This window comes from Mesoplodon bidens (genome assembly GCF_964165515.1).
Source record: "Mesoplodon bidens genome assembly, chromosome: 11".
Lineage (NCBI taxonomy): Eukaryota > Metazoa > Chordata > Mammalia > Artiodactyla > Ziphiidae > Mesoplodon > Mesoplodon bidens.
Window position 1 is genome coordinate 91,844,113 of NC_138167.1, and position 15,511 is coordinate 91,859,623.

Genomic DNA, 15,511 nt, shown 5'->3' on the forward strand with positions numbered 1-15,511 from the left:
TCCATTCTCAACTTTTGATACATCTTCAGGTTATCTATCAGCTAAGTTTGGCCATATAACTGTGGCCCTTGAAATTCGTCTGTATAATTTTTCAGTTTTCTGAACCATTGGAGCCTGACAGTCATGTGCCTTTTATCACAAAAGGTACTCAACAATGAGCTGATAGTCTGACTTCACCACTCTCACTTCCTTCTGTCCACATACCTAAATAAGGCAATATGATCAGTTAATATGGCTGTCCCCAGAAAGGGATCATACCCTTGCAGCTACTTCCTAGGTAATGATTATGAAAAAATACATGGAGGATAATACAGTCCTATTTTGACAACTCTGGATTCTCTCCTGATCATTCCTGGGCATGAAACATATTTCCTTTCCCTAATAGGATGTCTCAGGGCAGCATGATTGACACATCCTCTGGGTGCAGCCTGGATGTTTTCCCCACTCCCATTCTCAGTCATCCTATGGGGCGGACAAATGCCACCTGGAAGGTGTTCTGGTCATAGATCACCTTCAGACATTTAAGGAAACACCATTATGGTCCTGGAAAGCATTCAAGTCAGCTTCAATTCACTGGCCAGGGTTGTTTTAGATGGCAGAACTGCCTTCAACTTCCTCCTTGCGGGCCCAAAAAGAGTCTGTAATAGCTAATACTTCCAGCTGTACCTGGATTAAAGCCTCAAGTCTAGTGGGAAGGTCAATACAGAAACTTAAAGAGGAAACGCCTGGGGTATTGATAGTATCCTTCATTAAATGTATCATGAGGATAACCTAATGGATTTTGTCCTAGCCCCTGTCAGATTATTCAGAGTAGTCACTGGAGTGGGTACTTGTGGGAAAATTTGCCATGTACACATGAAGGGTACATATTGTTGGGAGATAATTCTCCATAAGTCTCTAACATTTCTTCATGACTTATGACATTTTTTGTTCTGGACTATCTTTCTAAGGATGTTAATATAGCTAACAGACTTGGAAGATACAGTATTTGAGTGATTCCTTCTGGAGCAGAAGGAAAAATTTGTTTGCTGTCTGGTATAAGAAAATAACTATTTCCTCTGGAGCATAGGATGAACAGGTTTGCTAGCAGCCTTTTATAAAATATAGGGTTTCCTAAGCTTCTGGATTCCTAAGGGGGAATTCCTGCCTATGGAACCTGGGGCAAAGGGAATAGATAAAAACATGATGCTTCTGCTGCCTGATGTGACAAGTAATAAATGTCTCATTTCTTCTGCCAGCATCCATGAAAGTGTGGCAGCCTAACTTGTTAGACTGCATGCAGGATACAATCTCAGATCCCTCAGATTTCTTGGAACTTAAAAAATTAAGGTTAACTCTGCTTAATAAAAACTAAAACAAATTGATCTTCGTTATCAGTGTCCCCTTGGTTAACCATTTGTAAAATGAAAACACATTTCAGAGAGGCAACAAACGAATATAAAGACTTCATGGCAGATTGATCCAGGCTTTTTGTTTGAGGCTAATTTATTAAGACAATTTTATATTTACTTCTTTTATAGCTGAAAATATTCAAATATATTTCTGACATCTCCTAAACTTGGGGCCATGTTATATCTGTCTATGTACTTACCCTAGCACCAAGCACAGTATCTACCATACTGTAAACATTCAGTATTTGTTGGCTGGGAAGGAAAATATAAGTTTGAATACAGGTATATCACTACAACTCTCTTGTGATAAATCTTAAAGAAAAGTATAGACTATACCAAAGGCAACTATTGTTATGACCTAAATAAGTGATAAAAGGGAAGTCCTGGTTAGATATGTCTTACAGTTGTATAGAGGAAAGTAAGAGAAAGAAAGAACAAAAAATATAGGGACACTTTTGTAATCTGATTATGTCATCTGAAGTTGTAAGATGATTTTAAAATGAAGTGATGGCCATAAAAAAGGGAGTAAAAAAAAAGGTCAAAGGAAGGCAAGGTAATAATACCTTCTTAATTGGTATTTAGCTTTAATTCTTAGCCCTCCTAAACTATAACCTCTGTATTACAAACAAATTCATCCATTTAAAACAAATAATACATTTAACTCCCTTGCTCAAAACCCAATAATAATGTTCTATCACATTTGAAACAAAATTCAAAGTTCTTGACTTCATATCATAGGCTTTATGTGAACCGTCCCCTGACCATTTTTCTGTTTCTTCCCTATCTCTGGTTATTCTCCACAGCGAGTCAGTTCTACTTACTGTGAATTTTCTGTTTCTTTAGTATACTAAAAAAGTTCCTGTTTCAAGGCTTCCATACTTGCCCTCCACTTAGCCCAGCACCACATTACCCAGTGGCTATCCCTTCACATTATTTTCACATCTCTATAAAAATATTTCACCTCATGTAGGCCTCCCATGATTGTCCAATCAGATTCTATGCTCTATCTCTTAACTTTCCTTATAAAAATTTTTATAGTAATTTTCAATATCTTATAGTATTCTGTATATTTATATATTTATTCACTGTCTGTCACCTTAAGTGAATGTAAGGTCACTGAGGTCAGGGATTTTATCTCTTTTGTTCACTGTGGTGAGAACAATGTCTGAAACACTTAAAATCATCACTGACTTGAAATATTTATAAACACTTCATTTTGGACATTTTATTCTGGTGTAGCTTTAATTAGAATTAAGATTCGTCTGAGAACAACTATAAATATTGGATTAAAAAAGGAGCTGAAGGTACTCAAGAACAATTGAAGCAGTCAAGACTTAAAAAGCTAAGATCCCAGAGAACAGAGTCTCATGCGGATGTGAACCCTGTATTTCCTGCCACATTTTCCCTCAGGGAAAGCCCCAATTTTATTAACAGGAAAGAGAAGCCAAGCAGAAATCTAAGGCCTACTTGTAGCCGTTTCACTGGAATGAAGGGACAGAGGTTAAAGTGTAGGGATGCCAAGGCAGTTAGGACTGAAGGACCAAGATCCCTGAGAGGAGAGAACCACTGAAATGTGAGCTCAAAGTCAAGTATAAAATAAACCCTTCATATGTTTGCAAATTCCAAGTAGTATGTGTGTTGGAGAGATACCTAGACTCAAAGTGCAATAGCAATAGCTGGCATGCTAAAAAGCTAAGAAGAAATTTCTTTAGTCATTTGATGCTATGGAGAAAGGGATTAGAATTCAGGAAAAAACAAGGTGAAGGTAACCTGGTAAATATTCCATTCTCAGTTTAGACATTATATTGGCTCAACCCTAAGAGAAACCAGAAATAGAGCAGCCCTAACAAAGCTTAAAAATAAGCCTCAAAAGGTTCTCTGTCTATACAATATCGGCCTGTCAGAACAAAATTAAATCCTCTTTAGAGAAATAAAACATCTTTCAGTGTCTTTATACTTTTTACATATATGTCTGATACTTAATCAATGACTAAATGCTAATAAAGATAATTGGCTGACTCAAAATATTGGGTTGGCCAAAAGGTTTGTTCATTTTATTCCATAAGATGGCTCTAGTAGTGCTTAGTTGTCTTAACTTCATTTGAAACAATTTTTTTAGATTGTATTGTGACAGATGTCATATCAGCGTGCATTAAAAAAAATCAAAATTGGTGAATTTTTGTGTAGCCATTTAATATTGAAGATGGAAAAAAAAGCAACATTTTTGGCATATTATGCTTTATTATTTAAAGAAAGGTAAAAACACAACTGAAATGCAAAAAAAGATTTGTGTAGTGTATGGAGAAGGTGCTGTGACTGATCGAATGTGTCAAAAGTGGTTTGTGAAGTTTCGTGCTGGAGATCTCTCCCTGGATGATGGATAGATCAGTTAAGTTGATAGCAATCAAATCGAGACATTAACTGAGAACAATCAATGTTATACCATGTGAGAGATGGCCAACAAACTCAAAATATCCAAATCAAGTGTTTAAAATCATTTGCACCAGCTTGGTTATGTTAATAGCATTGATGTTTGGGTTCCACATAAGTTAAGTGAAAAAAAACCTTCTTGACCATTTTTCCACATGTGATTCTCTACTTAAACTGGTCCATTTTTAAAACAAATTGTGTCAGGTGATGAGAAGTGGATACTGTATAATGATGTGGAAGGGAAGAGATTGTGGGGCATGCGAAATGAACTACCACCAACCACACCAAAGGCGTGTCTACATCCAAAGAAGGTGACGTTATGTATATGATGGGATTGGAAGGGAGTCTTCTATTATGAGCTCATTTCAAAAACACCAGACGATTAATTCCAACAAGTACTACTCCCAATTAGACCAACTGGAAGCAGCACTTGACAAAAAGCCTCCAGAACTAGTCAAAAGAAAATGCATAATCTTCCATCAGGATAATGTGAGACCACATATTTCTTTGATGACCAGGCAAAAACTGTTACAGCTTGGCTGGGAAGTTCTGATTCATCTGCCATATTCACCAGACATTGCACCTTTGCATTTCCATTTATTTCAGTCTTTACAAAATTCTCTTAATGGAAAAATTTTTAATTCCCTGGAAGACTGTAAAAGGCACCTGAAACAGTTCTTTGCTCAAAAAGATAAAAAGTTTTGGGTAGATGGAATTATGAAGTTGTCCCCAAAATGGTAGAAGGTAGTAGAACAAAAGGGTGAATACGTTGTTGAATAAAGTTCTCGGTGAAAATGAAAAATGTGTCCTTTATTTTTACTTAAAAACCGAAGGAACTTTTTGGTCAACCCAATACAAGATATAAATTGTTAATAGAAATAAACCTACAAGTGATCCAGATGTTGCAATTAACTGAGAAAACTTTGAATATACCATACTCAGTATGTTCAAGAAAATATAGGAAATGATAGAAAACTTCAATATATAACTTGAATTTACAACAAATAATCAAGTAGAAATTCCAGAACTAAAAAACAGAATAACTGAAATTAGGAATTTAATAGATAGGCTAAAAATGATTAGATAACTTAAGAGAGATGATTAGTGAACTACAAGATGAGTCAGTAGGAAACATGCAAATTAAAACACAGAAGTAAAAAAAGAAAACAATTCAGAAAAGAGTCTAAGAGACACATGAGAAATGGTAAGGGATTCTAACATACGTGTTTTTGGAGCTACTTTACCTCAGAGAAGAGAGATAATGAAAAAGATGAAATATTTGAAATACCTCTGGCCTAGCAATTTCCAAAACTGATGAAAGACATCAACCACAGATTTAAGAAGGCACATAACCCTCCCCCACTCCAAGCAGAGTACATACAAAGAAAACCACACCCATGCTGAAAAACAAATACAGGGCATAAACCTTAAAAGTAGTCTGGAGAGTAAGAGTTGGAAAGAAGTATCTTCAAAGAAGAAAAAATAAGACTTATTACTGACTTTTCAATAGAATCTATGAGAGCTAGAAGATAATAAATATGGCATCTTCAAACACCAAAAGCCTACCTGGAATTCTATATCTAAAGAAGATATCCTTCAAAGTTTTAAGTAAAAGAAATTTTCAAGCAATCAAAAACTGACCTGAACTAAAATAAATATTAAAGAAAGTCCTTAAGGTAAAAGAAAATGATGGAAGCAAAATAATGCAGGAAGGAATGAAGTGCATAGAAAGAGGTAACCATAAATTAACAAGCTAATGTGAGAAATAAAGGAAAAACAAAAATACCTGATTAAAGGGAAAAAAAGGTAAAAAGAAGCAAAAAGGAACACAGAACTAACAGGACAAATGGAACACAAACAGAAAGATGATATACATAAACCTAATTATACTCTCAATTGAAGTAAATTTAAAGTCTGAATACATTAATAAAAAATCAAAATGGAATATAAAAATAAGCAAAATCCAACTGTATACCCTTATAAGAGTCACAGTTTCAATATAAAAGCAACAGAGATGTTTAATGGGAATGGTTAGGAAAACATGTATTACAAAATTACCAGTCAAAAGAAAGTTGCTGTAAATATGAAGATATCAGAGGGAATGGCCAATAAGGCAATTAGTTAAAGAGAGAAATTAGAGTTAAAGAGTGAAATTTTATCATTGTAAAAGGGTCAATAATACAATGACTTAACTATTCTAAACATGTGTACCCTAATAACATATCCTCAAAGTATGAGGCCAAATTTGACAGAACTAAAAACTGATTTAGAGAAACCCACAATCTTAAGAAGAGATTTTAGCATTCTCTGTCAATAACTGATAGAAACCTCCCCAAATCACTAAAAATAAGGATTCTTTTAAACACAATTAACAAGCTTGAAGTAACTGAGATTTTAGTAACCATAACACCTGAAAAATGCACATTCCTTTCAAGTGCACATGGAATATTATCCCAAATAGATTATGTGCTAAGACAAATTTTTAAGAAACAAATAACATCAATCTTACATCAAACTCTTCCAGAAAATAGAAACCTAGGAAACACTTCCTAATCAAATATAAGGTCAACACAACCTTGATGACAAAATCTGAAGAGTTTTAAAAGAAAGAAAATTTATGGGCACAGCTTCTTCTAGAATATAAATGCAAAAATCCTAAACGAAATATTAGTAGATCAAATTCAGAGATATATAAAAAGATAATGTATTATAGCTAAGTTGGTTTATTCTAGGAATACAAGGTTTAATTTTTAAAAATCAATGTTATAGGTATAAAAAGTATCTGATAAAATCCAAATCATATATAGAATCATCAACATCATCATCATATTAAACTTTTGGAAAGGTAAGAAGATACTAAGGAAGGTAACTCAATCAAATATAGAGTTTCTACAAGAAACATGTATTAAACATCTGACTTCAGGATGGAAAGCTTTCACCCTGAGACCAGAAGCTAGCAAAAGATGCCTGCTAAAATCACCATTATTTAACATTTTACTGAAGGTAGTAGTCAGGACAATAAAGCAAGAAAAATAAATAAGAGGCATAAGAAAAAAAATCTCTGCTCTTATGGGCAGAGATTTTAAGTGGCTTAAATAAATGATGAGATATTCTATGTTCATGAATTTAAAAATGTAATATTCTAAAAATATCAGTTCTCCCAAACTGATTTACACATTTCTTAACAATCTTAGAGAAAATACTAACATTTGTTGTGCAAATTGACAGGATGGTTCTAAAATCTGTACATTAATGAAATGGATCAACAGTAGCAATAGCAGTTCTTTCTTGAAGAAGAACAAAGTTGGAGCTCTTATTAGACTAGATAACAAAATTTTTTATAAATTATACAGAAATTGAAGTAGTGATATAAGAATAAACAACAGAATGATGAGAAAAATTAAGAGAACCCATGCACAGAGTTTCCTGAATTTAAATAAAAGCCTCCACTGTAATCCATTGCGAAAAGTATGGTCTAAACAACAAATGGTTGTGGGTCAACAAAATAACCAAATGTGCATGTTTGGAGGGGAAATTGACCCCTTAATCACACTGCAGGGAAAATTTAATTCCAGATGCACCACAGACTTAAACGCTGAAAGTTAAGATAATAAAGTTTCTAGAATATGTTAATGACCTGAGTAAGCAAAGATATCTTATATGTCACAACTAAAAACTTTTGTTTTTAATTTAAAACAGAAACATTCTGTTCATCAAACTAAACCATAAAGAGAGAAAAAAAGGGAAATCCCAGAATTTAGGGAATGTATTTGCATGGGAAAACAGACAGGTATTTAGATTATATAGAGCACTCCTACAAGCCAATAAGAAAAGAGATGTTCAACACAACATAAAAATGCACAAACAACCAGTCCCTCCCATCAGGAAACTTACACAAGCCTCTTAGATAGCCTCATCCACCAGAGGGCAGACAGCACAAGCAAGAATAACTACAATCCTGCAACCTGTGGAAAAAAGACACATTCACAGAAATATAGACAAGATGAAAAGGCAGAGGGCTGTGTACCAGATGAAGGAACAAGATAAAATCCCAGAAAAACAACTAAATGAAGTGGAGACAGGCAACCTTCCAAAAAGTAATTCAGAATAATGATAGTGAAGACGATCCAGAACCTTGGAAAAAGAATGGAGGCAAAGGTCAAGAAGATGCAAGAAATGTTTAACAAAGACCTAGAAGAATTAAAGAACAAACAAACAGAGATGAACAATACAATAACTGAAACGAAAACTACACTAGAAGAAATCAACAGCAGAATAACTGAGGCAGAAGAACGGATAAGTGACCTGGAAGACAGAATGGTGGAATTCACTGCTGTGGAACAGAATAAAGAAAAAAGAATGAAAAGAAATGAAGACAGCCTAAGAGACCTCTAAGACAACATTAAATGCAACAACATTCGCATTATAGGGGTCCCAGAAGGAGAAGAGAGAGAGAAAGGACCAGAGAAAATATTTGAAGAGATTATAGTCTAAAACTTCCCTAATATGGGAAAGGAAAGAGCCACCCAAGTTCAGGAAAAACAGTGAATCCCATACAGGATAAATGCAAGGAGAAACACGCCGAGACACACAGTAATCAAATTGGAAAAATTAAAGCCAAAGAAAAATTATTGAAAGCACCAAAGGAAAAACGACAAATAACATACAATGGAACTCCCATAAGGTTAACAGCTGATTTCTCAGCAGAAACTCTACAAGCCAGAAGGGAGTGGCATGATATACTTAAAGTGATGAAAGGGAGGAAACTACAACCAAGATTACTCTACCCAGCAAGGATCTCATTCAGATGAGATGGAGAAATTAAGAGCTTTACAGACAAGCAAAAGCTAAGAGAATTCAGCACCACCAAACCAGCTCTACAATAAATGTTAAAGGAATTTCTCTAAGTGGGAAAAACAGGAGAAGAAAAGGACCTACCAAAAAAAAACCTCATAACAATTAAGACAATGGTCATAGGAACATACATATCGATAATTACCTTAAACGTGAGTGGATTAAATACTCCAACCAAAAGACAAACACTTGCTGAATGGATACAAAAATAAGACCCATATATATGCTGTCTACAAGAGACCCACTTCAGTCCTAGGGACACATACAGACTGAAAGTGAGGGGATGGAAAAAGATATTGCATGCATATGGAAATCAAAAGAAAGCTGGAGTAGCAATACTAATATCAGATAAAATAGATGTTAAAATAAAGAATGTTACAAGAGACAAGGAAGGACACTACATAATGATCAAAGGATCAATCCAAGATGAAGATATAACAATTCTAAATATATATGCACCCAACATAGGAGCACCTCAAAACATAAGGCAACTGCTAAAAGAGGAAATCAACAGTAACACAATAATAGTGGGGGACTTTAACACCTCACTTACACCAATGTACGGATCATCCTAAATGAAAATAAATAAGCAAACAGAAGCTTTAAATGACACAATAGACCAGATAGATTTAATTGATATTTATAGAACATTCCATCCAAAAACAGCAGATTACACTTTCTTCTCAAGTGCACATGGAACATTCTCCAGGATAGATCACATCTTCGGTCACATATCAAGCTTCAGTAAATTTAAGAAAATTGAAATCATATCAAGCATCTTTTCTGACCACAACGCTATGAGATTAGAAATCAATTACAGGGAAAAAAACATAAAAAAACAGAAACACAAGGAGGCTAAACAATACGTTACTCAATAACCAAGAGATCACTGAAGAAATAAAAGAGGAAATCAAAACATACCTAGAGACAAATGAAAATGAAAACACGATGATCCAAAACCTATGGGATGCAGAAAAAGCAGTCCTAAGAGGGAAGTTTATAGCTATACAAGCCTACCTCAAGAAACAAGAAAAATCTCGAAATAATTTCACCTTACACCTAAAGGAACTAGTGAAAGAAGAAAAAACAAAACCCAAAGTTAGCAGAAGGAAAGAAATCATAAAGATCAGAGCAGAAATAAATGAAATAGAAACAAAGAAAACAAGAGCAAAGATCAATAAAACTAAAAGCTGGTTCTTTGAGAAGATAAACAATAATTGATAAACCATTAGCCAGACTCATCAAGAAAAAGAGGGAAAGGACTCAAATCAAAATTAGAAATGAAAAAGGAGAAGTTACAACAGACACCACAGAAATACAAAGCATCCTATGAGACTACTACAAGCAACTCTATGCCAATAAAATGGACAACCTGGAAGAAATGGACAAATTCTTAGAAAGGTATAACCTTCCAAGACTGCAAGAGGAAGATATAGAAAATACGAACAGACCAATCACAAGTAATGAAATTGAAACTGTGATGAAAAATCTTCCAACAAACAAAAGTCCAGGACCAGATGGCTTCACAGGTGAATTCTATCAAACATTTAGAGAAGAGCTAACACCCATTATTCTCAAACTCTTCCAGAAAAATTGCAGAGGAAGGAACACTCCCAAATTCACTCTATGAGGCCACCATCACCATGATACCAACACCAGACAAAGATACTACAAAAAAGAAAATTACATACCAATATCACTGATGAATATAGATGAAAAAATCCTCAACAAAATACTAGCAAACAGAATCCAACAACACATGAAAAGGATCATACACCATGATCAAGTGGGATTTATCCCAGGGATGCAAGGATTCTTCAATATATACAAATCAATCGACGTGATACACCATATTAACAAATTGAAGAATAAAAACCATATGATCATCTCAATAGATGCAGAAAAAGCTTTTGACAAAATTCAACACCCATTTATTATAAAAACTCTCCAGAAAGTGGGCATAGAGGGAACCTACCTCAACATAATAAAGGCCATATATGACAAACCAACAGCAAACATCATTCTCAAGGGTGGAAAAACTGAAAGCATTTCCTCTAAGATCAGGAACAAGACAAGGATGTCCACTCTCACCACTATTATTCAACATAGTTTTGGAAGTCCTAGCCACGGCAATCAGAGAAGAAAAAGAAATAAAAGGAATACAAACTGGAAAAGAAGAAGTAAAACTGTCACTGTTTGGAGATGACATAATACTATACATAGAGAATCCTAAAGATGCCACCAGAAAACTACTAGAGCTTAACAATGAATTTGGTAAAGTAGCAGGATACAAAATTAATGCATAGAAATCTCTTGCATTCCTACACACTAATGATGAAAACTCTTAAAGAGAAATTAAGGAAACACTCCCATTTACCATTGCAACAAAAAGAATAAAATACCTAGGAATAAACCTACCTAGGGAGACAAAAGACCTGTATGTAGAAAACTATAAAACACTGATGAAAGAAATTAAAGATGATACCAACAGTTGGAGAGATATACAATGTTCTTGGATTGGAAGAATCAATGTTGTGAAAATGAATACTACTCAAAGCAATCTAAAGATTCAATGCAATCCCTATCAAATTACCAATGGCATTTTTTACGGAAGTAGAACAAAAAATCTTAAATTGGTTTGGAGACACAAAAGACCCTGAATAGCCAAAGCAGTCTTGAGGGAAAAAAAAAAATGGAGCAGGAGGAATCAGACTCCCTGACTTCAGACTATACTACAAAGCTACAGTAATCGAGACAATATGGTACTGGCACAAAAACAGAAACATAGATCATTGGAACAAGATAGAAAGCCCAGAGATAAACCCATGCACCTATGGTCAACTAATCTATGACAAAGGAGACAAGGATATACAATGGAGAAAAGACAGTCTCTTCAATTAGTGATACTGGGAGACTGGACAGCTACATGTAAAAGAATGAAATTAGAACACTCCCTAATACCATACACAAAAATAAACTCAACATTGATTAGAGACTTAAATGTAAGACCGGACACTATAAAATTCTTAGAGGAAAATTTAGGAAGAACACTCTTACATAAATCACAGCAAGATCTTTTTTGATCTACATCCTAGATTAATGGAAATAAAAATAAAAATAAACAAATGGGACCTAATGAAACTTAAAAGCTTTTGCACAGCAAAGTAAACCATAAAGAAGACCAAAAGACAACTCTCAGAATGGGAGAAAATATTTGCAAATGAATCAATGGACAAAGATTAATCTCCAAAATGTATAAGCAGCTCATGCAGCTCAATATTAAAGAAACAAACAACCCAATCCAAAAATGGGCAGAAGACCTAAGTAGACATTTCTCCAAAGAAGACATACAGATGGCCAAGAAGCACATGAAAAGCTGCTCAACATCACTAATCATTAGAGAAATGCAAATCAAAACTACTATAAGGAATCACCTCACACCAGTTCGAATGGGGATCATCAGAAAATCTACAAACAACAAATGCTGGAAAGCGTGTGAAGAAAAGGGAACCCTCTTGCACTGTTGGTGGGAATGTAAACTGATACAGCCACTATGGAGAACAGTATGGAGGTTCCTTAAAAAACTTAAAATAGAATTACCATATGACCCAACAATCCTACTACTTGGCATATACCCAGAGAAAACCGTAATTCAAAAAGACACATGCACCCCTATGTTCATTGCAGCACTATTTACAATAGCCAGGACATTGAAACAACCTAAATGCCTATCGACAGATGAGTGGATAAAGAAGATGTGGTACATATATATGATGGAGTGTTACTCAGCCATAAAAAGGAATGAAATTGAGCCATTTGTAGAGACGTGGATGGATCTAGAGACTGTCATACAGAGTGAAATAAGTCAGAAAGAGAAAAACAAGTATCGTATATTAACGCATATATGTGGAACCTAGAAAAATGGTACAGATGAACCAGTTTTCAGGGCAGAATTTGAGACACAGATTCAGAGAACAAACGTATGGACACCAAGGGGGGAAAGTGGCGTGGTGGTGGGGGCCGGCGGGCATTGTGGTGTGATGAATTGGGCGGTTGGGATTGACACGTATACACTGATGTGTATAAAATTGAGGACTAATAAGAACCTGCTGTTTAAAAAAATAAATAAAATTAAATTTTAAAAGGAAGCACAAACACTTGATCATGTCATAAAAGTAGATATCCAAATGGCCAGTAAGCATATGAAAACGTATTCGACATTATTAGTTATGAGAGAAATGGAAATTAAAACAACTAGATACCACTACAAACCTACTGGATTGAGGGAAAAAAAGACATGAAAATACAAAGTGTTGGTGAGGATAAATCTCCTCTGAAACTCTAATATTCTGATGATAGGACTGTAAATTGATACAATCGTTTTGGAATACTGTTAGGCACTAGCTACTAAATATAGGTAAATGTTATGACTCCGAAATTCAGTTCCCAAAAGAAATGTGAACATGCACATCAAAAAGCATGTACAAGAATGTTCATAGCTGGCCTTCCCTGGTGGCGCAGTGGTTAAGAATCCGCCTGCCAATGCAGGGGACACGGGTTCAAGCCCTGGTCTGGGAAAATCCCACATGCCTCAGAGCAACTAAGCCCTTGCACCACAATGACTGAGCCTGTGCTCTAGACCCCATGAGCCACAACTACCTGAGCCTGCGTGTTGCAACTACTGAAGCCCGCACACCTAGAGCCCGTGCTCTGCAATGAGAAGCCACTGCAGTGAGAAGCCCACGCACCACAGCAAAGAGTAGCCCCCACTTGACGCAACCAGAGAAAACCCGCGCACAGCAACGAAGACCCAACACAGCCAAAAATAGATAAATAAATTTATTTTTTAAAAAAAGAATGTTCATAGCATCTTTAGTCATAATAGCAACACTAGAAATAACTCAGTAACAAATAATCCACCAAAAGAATGGTATATATACAGCTACAGTCAACCACATAGGTATATCTCACAGACATAATATTATGTGTAAAAAGAGTACATATTGGATGATTTCACTTATTTGGAAGTTCAGAAATAGGCAAAACTAATCTATGATGATGGAGGTATGAATACTATGAAGGCACGAGAAGTCTTCTGGGGATAGTCATATGTCCCCTACCTTAATCTGAGTGGTAGTTATGTGGGTTTAACTGTCTAGAGAAGAGGAAACAGAATAAGCAAGACTAAGGACGTAAAAGGTACAGTAAGAAGGTGCTCAATGTGGTTAGAGCATGTGGACGCCACAGGTGGGAAGTGGTAAATATGTCTGTAGAGTTTGCTGTCTTATTGCTGAATTCTTGAATAACAATTTAAGGAGGCTGTCCTCATTTTGCTAGGCAACAATGAGCTACTAAATCTTGTTGAACAGGACATAAATAAGCTCAGTTATATTTAATGAAGGATAATTGATAAAACATTGTGTAAATCTGGTTGAAGAATACACACGAATTCTTGTAAATATTCCATGACCACATTTACACACTGTACAAGCTTGTATCATAAATGAAGATGTTAAAAAATTAGAAGCATACTTTTTCAAATGCAACTTGAAAAAAATCTATAACACAGTGCTAAAAGGACGAAAACCTTAGAAAAAGTTTAGCTCCAAAATAGTATACTAAAGTATTTTAAGACCAATATCTATATGTTGTAGTTGGCACTTACTTCATCAAATGTAAAATCTTCTAAATCTATTTCTTCATATTCTTCTTCAGATTCTTCATTCTTAATAGCCTCTAGAGCTGTTGTCAGTTTCTTTCGCAAAAGAAAGCCCTTCCAAACTGCCTAAACAAAAATTTAAAGCATGTTATACAAGGTTATAGATCAAACTCCAAACCAGATTCTCTGTGTTATCCCATTAGGAAGATAAAACATCTTAGACCTTAGTTTAATGGCTCAATAATCTGTTTTTTGAACTTTATGTGACATTTAAAACTGGAAGATAAATTAAATGACTGCTTGTGTCTAAAGCTCTGAATCTCAGGAGATTTTCCTTGTGGTAAGCAGAAAAGAATCTTTAAAACTCCCTCAACTGCACATGTAGGTCAACCAATCAATTATCTGACAATACCTCCGGGACCCATTCTAAATTAAGTAGAAAGAGATACAGAGGAAAACCAATTTTGCTAATTTTCAAATGATTATGTATAAAATAAACTAACACTCATTTAGGAAAACTTCAACATATATAAATGGCCATATTAGAGACTTAGTATCCTGGTCCATAACAATTAACTAATTTCATTTTTAAATAAACCAAGCACATAATAATAGAATTAAAAACATTCAGATTCCTCAATAATCTTGGAGGAATCTTGGAGCTTTCCTAACTATAACTCCAAGAACACTGGAGTTTTTAAAAAATTAGTATCTGTATACACTGCTAGGGAGTAAGCTCCAGGATATATAGTAAGTGTAAAACACAGGTAGAAATGTGTATTGCATGCCTCCATTTATCTATGAAAATCCATATAAAATATATAATAAAGAATATACATTATATAACTTATATATTTAAATCTATGTGGTTGCTAATATTTATGAAGTGAAAGCATAAAGCATAAAATTAATTTTAAAAATTATTACCTATAGAGATAGAAAACAGTAGAAGCCAGATGTCTCTGAATATATACCTTGCTTAGATTTGATTTTGGAACTGTGCACATGCTTAATAAAATTGTAAAACAAATAAATATGAAGTAAAAGAAACTCCCCCCAAAATGTAAAAACATATTTTGTGCTACGGGCATAGCCACACAGAAGGTATTTAAAGTGACTTTAAAATAGATTTATTTGACTATATTCCTAGTGAAGTACAATCAAAAGATAAATTTAA

The 15,511-nt window shown here is 34.7% G+C and overlaps 1 protein-coding gene across 1 annotated transcript in view; it reads right to left on the reverse strand.

Annotated features, from left to right (window-relative positions):
• Positions 1–15,511, reverse strand: part of LRRIQ1 (leucine rich repeats and IQ motif containing 1) — a 187,279-nt gene that overhangs the window by 73,924 nt on the left and 97,844 nt on the right. Inside the window, exon 19 of the mRNA XM_081249779.1 lies at positions 14,341–14,460. Within this exon, the coding sequence (XP_081105905.1) occupies positions 14,341–14,460 (120 nt within the window). The remainder of the gene's footprint in view (positions 1–14,340; positions 14,461–15,511) is intronic.